A 10,882-nucleotide genomic window follows, 5' to 3' on the forward strand; every position below is an offset into this window, starting at 1 on the left:
CTGGCCTCCACCACCTGGGGACCCAGGTTTAATTCCCAGCACCCACATGGTAGCTAATGATGGTGTGTAACTCTGTGGGCACCTGAGATGATAGTGATGTGCAGACAAAACACCCATACACATAAAATAAAAATAAATATAAGAGAATATCCTTTAAAAGGTACTAGATTTAAGAGAGAGAGAGAGAGAGAGAGAGAGAGAGAGAGAGAGAGAGAGAGAGACATGGTGAACACACAGAAGACAGAGAGGAGAGATACTGGATGAGAGAGGTTGAATATCATGGAAGGAGGGAAAGGCAGGAAAGGGCATGGGGAAAGTGAGTTGCACAAAGTCAGGGCTGTATCGGTTGCCCAAACGCCCACCCAGCCTTGCTTTTGGAACAGATGCCCAAGCCTGTTTTAGGGTGACAGGGTCACTGAGACACAAGCTGAAGTGGGGAGGGTAATCAGAACACCATCCAGTGCTATTTCATTCATGAAAGAACTCAGCCTGACTTCTGACCTCTGACCCATAGTGACATAGAAAGCAATGTATTGTGTGGTAAAAGAATGAAGTCTCCACATGCTAGCATCTCAAGTACATGACACTTTGGTAGCTGAGCTAGCTTTCTTTCTTCATTTTTATTGCAATTGTGGGGAATTGAAGCCAGGGCCTTCTGCACACTAGGTAATCGCTACTACAGAGTTTCATATCAACCCCACCTCTTTAGAAATAGGATTCACGTATCACAAAATTTACCACTTTAAATTGGATCCCGTGGCACAAACTTGTAATCCCAGAATTTGGGAGATGGAAGCAGGAGAATGGGAGTTCAAAGTCATCCTCAGCTACACATGGAGTTGGTTGGAGATCAGCCTGAAACACATGAGACCTTGTTTCAAACAAATCCTGATCTTAAAGTGTAGCAGCCACGGGTTTTGGCATATTCATAAAGTCTTGAAGTTATCTTCAATGCCCCGGTGGCAGCCACTGTTCTTAAAATGCCCGGCCTTTTAAGACCGGTCTGCTTTCTGTCGAACTACCTCTCCTCCTTCTGCAGATTTCTTGTAAATTGTCCAAACCAGGTGAACTCTGCACATCTCAGAAGCTCCGCCCTCCGTCACGGGATTGGGCATGCGGGCATGCGGATTGGGGTGCACAGTGGTGTCCAATCGCTTTGGCGCCTGCGGCTCAGTCAGGTGTGCGAGCGCGGAAGGCACTCCAGCGAGTATGGCGAGCTGGTGGCGTGCGTTTCCACGGGCGGCGCGGCGCTATCCGTGGCCCACCAACGTGCTGCTCTATGCTGGGCTCTTCTCGGCGGGTGATGCGCTGCAGCAGCGGCTGCGGGGAGGCCCGGCTGACTGGCGCCATACTCGGCGCGTGGCCACTCTAGCCGTAACCTTCCATGGCAACTTCAACTACGTGTGGCTGCGCCTTCTGGAGCGCGCACTGCCCGGCCGCAGGCCGCGCACGGTCCTGGCCAAGGTGCTGTGCGATCAGACTGTCGGTGGGCCGATTGCCCTCTCGGCCTTCTATGTCGGTGAGGGGCCAAGGCGGGACTCAGAGCCTGGGATTAGAGCACTGGAGGCCTGGCAGAAGCCTCGGGGGTCCGGGGTGGGGTGGGGAGGACTACGGGAGGCCGCCCGTCGAGACTGGAGATCTGAAGCTATTGGGGTTGAAGCAGAAGGTGACAGCTATGCGACCAGGGAACCAGGGCTGGAAAGCAAAGCAGTGACAGGAGGTCTGGACACTGGGGGACTTTAGATTTCCGTGAGGAAGAATTTGGGGGCTGCTGGCCGAGGAACTGGAGATTCAGCATGCCAGGGATTTAAAGGGTTGCTGTCAGATCTGAGAGGTTAAAGTTGGCGTGTTCAGGATAGAATGTGGGGGGTCTATTTTCCTTCAGAAAAGGGCACATCCAAGAGACCCTGGCTTAGCTGCCTAGCAGCTGCATCCCTGGGTTCCACCTGTTATGGGGGGGGGGGAAAGCCACATTGAGGCTCTGCAGCTACTTCAACCAAAAACGAGGGGATTGGTAATTCTGGGAACAGAGTGAGTGGAACCTGCTATTATAGAAAAGTCATTTCCAGAGCCTTAGTCTTGCTTAGCAACAAGATTTCCCTGGGGTGGGGGTGTTACACAGAGAATGGGAGGGTCTTGTGTACCTGAGAAGGAGCTGTCTTCACACTGGGCTGGATGGCCTAGCCTTGGAAAGCCTTTCTGCCTGTTTCATTGGAAACAACAAAGGTCTCATGTTTCTCTCCTTACCGATTTCTGTACCCTCGAAGGCAGTGGCAGCTCTGGAGGGCCACTCGATATCTGGAGAGTTTTCTCCAGGGATTGAACCTGCCCTTGTTATTGGGGATGGTATCACCATCAGTTTGAGTCTAAAGCCTCTGGCCTCAAGCTGTGTCAACTGAATTATATCCCCAGTGTTTAGTTTGTTTTTAATTCTGAGACAGGGAATAAGTGTCTCAGACTGGTCTTGAACTTGCAATTCTCCCACATCAGTCTCTCAAATTGCTGGGATGACAAGTCCCTGGCCCAACCTGTTAATGTCTTCTGGAACTGGCTAAGGGAAAACTAACCGGCTAAAAGAAACACCCCCTCCTGGGGGAGGTATTTTAGGGAGAATGTATTCACTTCCTAGCTCACAGGAATCATCAAAGATCTGGCGGCCTCTTATAGTCTCAGCTAATGCCATGCTAAGAAGTTTAATTAAGTCAGAATAGATAAGCAGAGAGCTAGAGCCTTCTGATTTGCCCAAACGCTATGCCGTGTTCTCTGCTTTGGTCTCCCAGCTAGCCTTGCAAACGAACTCCTATACTTGCTACAGGTTGGTGCAGTGGTGAAGGGGTTAAGAGCCAGGACCTTCGACTTGACAGGCTAGATTCCTATTTAATCTTTGAGCTACCATAGTACTAAGATGGATACTCTCACAATTCCCATGTTATAGAATGAGGAAACAGGCATTTGGGGTTTGGCTGTTCACTGGAAGTCAGCATAACCCAGGCTTTCTGCCATGCTCTTCATCTTGATGGTGGTAGTTATAGTATGTGTGATCACTCTGAGACTTGGAAATGGTGCTGTCCCAGGGAGTGAAAGATGTCTATGATGAAGGCCTGAGGCCTTTTAATAGATCACGGGCCTGGATTTTTGCCTCATCATAGTTTCTTCAGACTTTTGGCTCAGTCTCCCCTAGTTCATATTACAGTGAAGGGGAACATGGGTGTGGAAGTGGGACATGTAAGTGCTACTTGAAAACTGATAGTCAGGTGGTGCACCTGGATAGGTCCTGCTATTCGTCTCCCTAATCACTTTAGTTAGACAAAACCATACTGTGTATTGTAATATCACCTTGAATTCATGGTAGTCCTCCTGCCTCAGCCTCTTGCTTGTTAATTTTACAGGGCCACCATGATTAGTTGTCTTATCCTCCTTTTAACTCTTCTCATCTCAGTTAGTTATTAGGAGGGTGAAAGGATATGGTGATATAAGTATTTAGTACAAACTGGGTAAGCAGGGGTACAGTACGAAAATATTTGCTGGGTTTTGTTTTCAGTCTTGTTTTAAGAATCTCCTGCTATTGGCTAATAACAGTCTTATGCCCCCCCAAACACACTCACCCAGTGCACAATCAGGGCTATCAAAAAATTTTAAAGTGTTGTTGTTTTTATACACTTCTTTAAAAGTAAGGTTTTGGATCTATTTTCTTGAATGTTAAACTCTGGTTAGAATATATTGATGGGAAAGTTGTAGTTGCTAGAATATCCAGGGCTCAGTAGTTTTTATTTTTGTCTTTTAAAGGAACGAAGTTAGGGTGAGGATGTGGCAATATGGCTCAGTGGTAGAGGGTAGGTTTACCATGCTTGAGGCTCTGGGTTTAAGCACTAGCACAAATAAAAAAGAACAAAAGAAAGGAAGGAGAAGGAAAGGGGGAAAGATTAATTGTTTTTGTTTTTCAAAGTTGAGGCTGGGGTGCAATTGACAGAGTTCTTGTTTAGCACCTGGCTCCACCCCCAGAAACACATTTCTGGGCATGGTAGTTCCCATCTAAATAGTTCTAGCACTTGGGAAGCAGAGGCAGGAGGATCAAGTCATCTCCAGCTACCTACTAGTGAGTTTGAGACCAATCTGTCTTGAAGTCCTGTTTCACAAACAAATAAACTGGGTATGGTGGTACACACCTTTAATCCCAGCATTTGGGAGGCAGAAACAGGAGGATCTCTGTGAGTTTGAGGCCATCCTGGTCTACAGAGAATGTTCCAAGACAGTCAGAGCTACACAGAGAGGGGAAAATAAAGAGTTGGAGAGATGGCTCAGAGGTTAAGAACACTTACTCTTGCAAAAGACCAGACTTCAATTTCCAGTACCCACATTGCAGCTTACAACCATCCACTGCACTGTGGTGTACATACATATGAATAAAACATTCAAATGCACAAAACAAACCCAATTTTTTTAAACACTTAAAAAAAAAATAAGGGGGCAGAAAGATGGCTCAGCTGGAAAAAGCACTTGCTACTAAGCCTGGCAATGTTGGAACCCACACTGTGGAAAGAGAACTGACCCCAGCACGTTGTTCTCTGGCCTCCACACTTGGGCAGTGGCAAGTGCAAACACAAATAATAAATAAATTAATGTAAAATAAAGATAAATTAGGAAGCCATTAGCAAGCTCATTATCCCATGCTAGTATTGGCTTGCATTTTGTGAATTCTTCATTTAGATAAAGAATCATTCTGCTGTAACTTTTATACATGGCTTTTCTCATTTCCTACTTGCTATTCCTTTAAAATTCAGTTTTAAAATAGAGATATTCTTGTTTTCCTGTTGGGTTAACAGCAACATAACGAAGGATTGGAATTGGATGCTGTTGGGATGATAAACTTGAGCACACTGTTATACAGTAACCATTCTACTTCTAAAATTCTTCTGTTGTATTTCGGTAAATAGGTATGAGCATTCTCCAGGAAAAGGATGACATATTTTTGGATCTAAAGCAGAAATTCTGGAATACATATAAGGTAAGACTTGCTTTTGAAAATGTAATCATATCTTTTTAAAACATTTTAAACATTAAGGAACACTTTAGTGGCTGTTGAGAAGGCTCAGAAGGCTCAGTGGGTAAGGAGTTTTCTGCAAAGCCTAAGGACCTGAGTCACTGCCAATGCATCCAGGCATGTGCTTTGTTGAGTCTTTGTGACCTTCTCAATGTCACAAAGGTGTTTCTAGAAAAGGATACTGTTTCCTAAGATGATTCCCAGTAAAGCAAGCCTCCTGTTGTATTCTCTATTTAGTATAAGGCATATGGTGCTGTTGAACAAACAGTACTCATGCATTCAATGAGAGCTTATTATCTTCAGGCCCAGCAAAGTCAGTGACATTTCTCAGCTCTAATCCAGCACTAATTTGATTGAATTAATAACAATCAGATAGATACATTTTCAGGATGCCAGAATATATCCCTAATATCTTACATGTACCTGGTTCTCTACCTGGAGCAGTACTGGAGAGTGGTGTTTGTTTAGTGGAAGGGGGTAAGGGAATTCTTCAGTTTAAAATCACAAAATCCACGTTGACCTATTACCTGCACTATTCTGCACTATTTCTAGAATTTTCTGCTGGATGGTTCTGAGTTATTTGATGACTGAAGGCAAAGGGGAGTTTTGAAGCCACTGAACCCCCTGAATCTCCATAGTTAAGAGACATTTCCTGCAAGGATGGGGTTTAGAACTCTTGCTACTTCTTTTGTGGTAGAAAGTGTGTCCCCATAGAGACTTTGGAATGTGACTTACTAATCCTTTATTTTACAATGGTGAGTGACATTTCCCATTATATCAGATTCAAGAGAGATACACACATATGGCATTTTTATTAATTTATGTATTTATTGGTTTTGTTGTTTATTTTGAAACATGGTCTCACTGCGTAGCCCAAGCTGCCCCAAACCTGCCCTGTACTCAAGGCTAGTCCCCAAATGTGCAGTTAATCCTCCTGCCTCAGCCTCTTGAGTGCTGAGATTAGAAATGTTATGGGCCACCACACTATGTTGTACATCTAATGTTAGAAAGAACAGGGCAGAATTGGAAGTCCAGGTCATTGGTAATCTCCCTTAGTGCTGCCCAGGGTGCAGAGTCCTGGGAATCTTGCAACAGCTTATGTTTTCATTCCTTTTCAGGGCTGGGATCAGATCCAGGTCCTCACATATGTTAAGCAAGTAATCTATCCTACCTACCCACATGATACCTCTATTGTTGTTATTATTATTATTGAAACAAGGGCTTATGTAATTAAGGCTGACCTTGAGCTTCTTATGTATCTGAGGATGACCTTCTGTGCTGGAATTTGAACCCAGAGATTTGTGAATACTAGGCAAACAACTCTACCAACTGAGCCATATTCTCAGCCCTATTTTTGGTAGTGATAGAGAATGACCTTGGGCCTCAAGCATGCTAGACATACATACTACCACTGAATTATGCCCAGCTCTTTTTATCTTTCATTTTTTGAAAAAGGAGTCTCACTGAGTTGTCTAAGCAGTCCTCCTGCTTAAGTTTCCCAAGTAGCTGGGATCACACAATCTCCCAAGGAGCCTCTGCCTCTTTCCCCTCCATTCTCTTTCCCCTTCTGTTTCTTACCCTTCCTTTGCCCCTTCCTTCGCCTTCTCTTTTTTTTTCCTACAGTGCTGGGGCTAGAATTCAGGGCCTTGTGCATGCCAGGCTGTGCCAAATCTTAGCCTCTGCACTGTTTCTGATTCTGCTGGGGCTGCCCTGCTATGCTGGGTGCTGGGTGCTCAGTCTTCCCAGCACTGTTATTTACCAGGTGTCAGCACTGTACTGGGAGCAAGTCTGTCCCAGCTACTTCTTTATTGTGGCTATGTACTCTGGGATTCTTTTCTCTCTCTCTCTCTCTCTCTCTCTCTCTCTCTCTCTCTCTCTCTCTCTTTTAGTGGCTTATAATTCATTACCATGTTTAGTTATTTTTGGTACTCTCAAGCTTTCCAGATTTGGTCAGTGAGAGGTCCTTCAAGCTGGTTTCTATGTCCCTATAGCTTCCCCTGTCTTAGACACACACACACACACACACACACACACACACACACACACACTCACACACACACACACAACCTCCCAAGTGCTAGGATTAAAGATCACTCCTGGCTCATATATATAGTTTTAAAAATTAATTATTGAAGTGTGGTGGCTCATATTTATAACCCCAGCACTCAGGAGGCTGAGGCAGGAGGACAGCCATGAGTTTGAGACCAAGGTGAGCTACAGAGCAAGACCCAGTTTCAAAAGAAAATACATTTTAAAAATGATTTTAAAAATTAAGAGGTTGTCAAGATGGCTCAGTGGGTAAAGGGGCTTGCCACCAGGTCTGAGGACCTGAGTTCAGTCTCCAAGATTCCAGCAAGTATCATCTGACACACACACACACACACACACACACACACACACACACACACCTAGTTAAATGTAAGAAGAAACTTGTGATGTCAGCTAATCTAATCTTTTTCTGTATCAAGAGATAGTATAGATATATAATTTGCATGTTGTTTCATAAAGAACTGTTTTGATAAGCCAGACATGGTGGTGCACACCTTTAGTCCTGGCAGTGGAAAGGCAAAGACAGGTGAATCTCTATAAATTCTAAGCCAGCTTGGTAAATAGTGGACAACTCCAGGCCAACCAATAACACTTAGTGAGACCCTATTTCAACAAAAATTATTTTTGGTTTGGATATACTTGGAAGAGTTCACTGATTTAAAAAAGTCATATATATTATATGCTGTTATTTGGAAATTATAATATATAAATATTACACTTTTATTATTTTTTATTATTTTTAAAGTACCTATTTCTTCCAGAACCTCTGCCTGACTTTTCATTCTGCACTTATGACTATAACTAACAAAAGATGTACTGACTTACAAGCTGTGACCTAAAGTCTCTACCTGCTCTACTCTCAAGGCATCAAATCTTCATTTAATCAGCTCAGAGTGCAACCCAGTCCTAGCTGGGCACCCTATGTACCTGGCATTTCTTAGTCCCTTATAGAATGAACTATGTCATTGCTTTGTAACTAGATAGCATTCTAATGAGGATTTTTCTTTATTCCAGAGTGGTCTGATGTACTGGCCTTTTGTGCAGGTGAGTGCCAAGCTATACAGAATCTGGGTCTGGGCCTTGGTTCAGTGGTAGAACATTTGCCTAGTATGTGCTGGGCCCTGGAGTTGTGTCCCTAGCATGGAATAAAAATAAAACCCAAACAAGCTCTGTTACCTGACCATTCTTAGCAGACTCTCTCTGCGTTGCAGCTGACCAACTTCAGCCTTGTCCCTGTGCACTGGAGAACAGCTTACACGGGACTGTGTGGTTTCCTCTGGGCCACCTTCCTATGCTTTTCACAGCAGACCGGCGATGGTACAGTGACGTCCATGTTCATCTTCTTTCGCAGGAAGGAGGCAGGTGACAGGCCCCCAGAGAAGTGAGGAGTCCAGGGCTCCCTTCAAGACTCAGTTTTGTTTCTCCATTGCTCTCAATCACCTGCAGCAGGCCTGCTACACTGACCAGTTATAATGGGCTCCATCACGAAGAATTACTTATTCCATAGACCCACTGTTTTGAAATTATCAATAATCGTTTTAACCATTATCCAAACCTTTCCTATTCATTTGAGTCTGAAAGTCTATTTCCCTGATGTTTTTTTATCTATAATGCTTTGGTTAAAATGACAACAGTGACAGGTGACATTTTGGAGTTATTAATATTTCTATTCTACTATCAGGGCAGTTTTGATTGTTTGTATTTCTAGCCTAAACTCTCAGGCTATTTCCTACATGCTTTGGGATCAAGTTGCCTTTTGTCCTTATAGTAAGTTTCTATCTATATAAAATTCAGTCAAGAAGATTGGATAATCAGCCTCCCCAAATACTCCATACTAGTTTATTATTACACCAACACTAAAATTCTGTAAGCAGATGTTTTTATCTTCAAAAAGGGAACAGTGTTGGATATCTTCTATATAGAATATTTTACTACTTTTTTTTTTTTTAAAGATTGGGTCTTTCTTTGTGAACTCAGGCTGCCCTGGAACTCACTGTGTACTCCCAGGCTGGGCTTCAACTTTCCAAGAGCTGAGATTATAGACATGAGCCATCATGTCTTACTCTTCTACTTTTATATTAAACCATCCAAGTGCAGTGCTCTTTAATTGAAGCCTTCTAGCTTCGAGAAGATACAGTTGACCAAAGCACTCTAGTTCCTACATTATGAAATAAAATATTTGGTTTCTTAAAGAAATACATTAAATGGAAAAGTTAGAAAACTAATCATTTCCTTTCTCCCTAAGGAAGAGCTGTAGTCCATACTGTACCAGTGTACACAGTTTGCAGTAATCCTCCTGCCTCTACCTTCCAAAAACTGGGAGTATAGACATGAGCCACCCTGCCTGGCTTTGTGTATGTGCATGGTCCTAAGGATAGAACCCAGGGTATTGCACATGCCAAGCAAGTGCTCTGTCACCAGCTGCACCCCGGGATGCTAACAATATTCTTTTACAATTCAGTGCTTTAAAACTCAGTATCTTTATACTTTGAAGTGGACATAGAAACATTAGTTGATCTTTCACATTTGTTCAGTTTGTCGAATCTCAGCCAGCCACCATCAGGTTTCAGAATTATCTAAATAACCAGGTGTGCAGGTGTGTGCCATCTATTTGGGAGACTAATGGAGGAGGATCACTTCGGCCCAGGAGTTCAAGACTGTACTGGACAAAACAGCAAGTCCCTTTCTCAAAACCACAAAAATAAAAAAATTAAACTATGATTGTCTCAAGAAATTCCAGCAATCTCACCTAAAACTTGCCCCCATGGTTCTGTTGCTTCTACAGACATACTTGACAGATTTCAAGATGTGAAACCCTGAATTCTGAGTTTATCTTGAGAATGTATATTTAAGGTCATTTTTGGAATTCATACTTAAATTTCTTAGCATGTAATTTATATGGCTTGTAATATGTTTGTATAAATTATGAGCAAGTACGTTCTAAGTGTCTAAGTTATTGGAATGTAATAGATATTAATGTGTTTTACATTAGGGCAGCAGTAAGAACTTTTCTTGACTGTATGGTTTTGGAAGTTGGGTGACAGTGGTGCCCTGCCTGTAATCTTAGTGCTCAGTGGGTGGAAATGGAATCCCTGGGGCAAGATAGCTTTAGCTTGACCAGCGGGGTGGAGTCAATGAGCTCAGGGTTCAGCAGGAGATATGGCATCAGTATAGTGGTTTGGATGAGAATGGCCCCATAGGCTCATAGATTTGAATTCTTAAACAACAGAGAGTGGCACGATCTGAAAGGATTAGGAGGCATGGCCTTGCTGGAGTAGGTGTGGCCTTGTGGAAAAAGTGTCACTGAGGGTAGGATTTGAGGTTTCTGAAACCCAAGCCAGGCCCAGTGTCTCTCTCTCCCTTCCTGTGGCCTGTGGATCCAGATGTAGAACTCTCAGCTACTTCTTCAGCATCATGTCTGCCTGCATATGTGTCACCACACTTCCCACCATGATGATGAAGGGAACATGCAAAAGCACCTTGGGCTGAGTACTGTCATTTTGACCTCAGACTCCATTTTACTTGCACGTGAAAGAAAGCTCAGGTTCCCAAGCCCTAAGGGAACTGAGAACCCTCCAATGGCTGCCCAATCTCCTCCCTAAACCATAGAAACAGTCATTGTGCATCTTTAGGACCCTAGAAACATTGTGGCTGTTCCTAACACCAGAAGGAACAAATGTGTCAGATCAGTTGGGCTGTCCAAGCTCTCATTCTATACTGATTGACAATGATGGACACCTAAGGAAGCCCCTAATCTCTAAGTCCTGATGGGTGAAAATTGTAACTGTAACT

General features: G+C 43.5%; 1 protein-coding gene across 1 annotated transcript; it reads left to right on the plus strand.

Moving 5' to 3' along the window:
* The first annotated feature begins 1,077 nt into the window (after positions 1-1,077).
* Positions 1,078-10,129, plus strand: Mpv17l (MPV17 mitochondrial inner membrane protein like). Its single transcript, XM_051206715.1, has 4 exons — positions 1,078-1,519; positions 4,935-5,005; positions 8,105-8,134; positions 8,302-10,129. Exons 1-4 carry the CDS (start codon positions 1,114-1,116, stop codon positions 8,473-8,475), a joined length of 681 nt encoding a protein of 226 aa, XP_051062672.1. The 5' UTR covers positions 1,078-1,113; the 3' UTR covers positions 8,476-10,129.
* Positions 10,130-10,882: the final 753 nt, after the last annotated feature.

This window comes from Phodopus roborovskii, unplaced genomic scaffold (assembly GCF_943737965.1).
Source record: "Phodopus roborovskii unplaced genomic scaffold, PHOROB, whole genome shotgun sequence".
In the NCBI taxonomy this organism is placed as follows: domain Eukaryota; kingdom Metazoa; phylum Chordata; class Mammalia; order Rodentia; family Cricetidae; genus Phodopus; species Phodopus roborovskii.

Bases quoted from the DNA above. Each gene is read 5' to 3' on its own strand.
- Mpv17l (XM_051206715.1), top strand. From the start codon at position 1,114: ATGCGGGCATGCGGATTGGGGTGCACAGTGGTGTCCAATCGCTTTGGC. The intron at 1,520-4,934 runs GTGAGGGGCCAA...TTCGGTAAATAG, and splicing joins CCTCTCGGCCTTCTATGTCG to GTATGAGCATTCTCCAGGAA. The intron at 8,135-8,301 runs GTGAGTGCCAAG...TCTGCGTTGCAG, and splicing joins TGTACTGGCCTTTTGTGCAG to CTGACCAACTTCAGCCTTGT.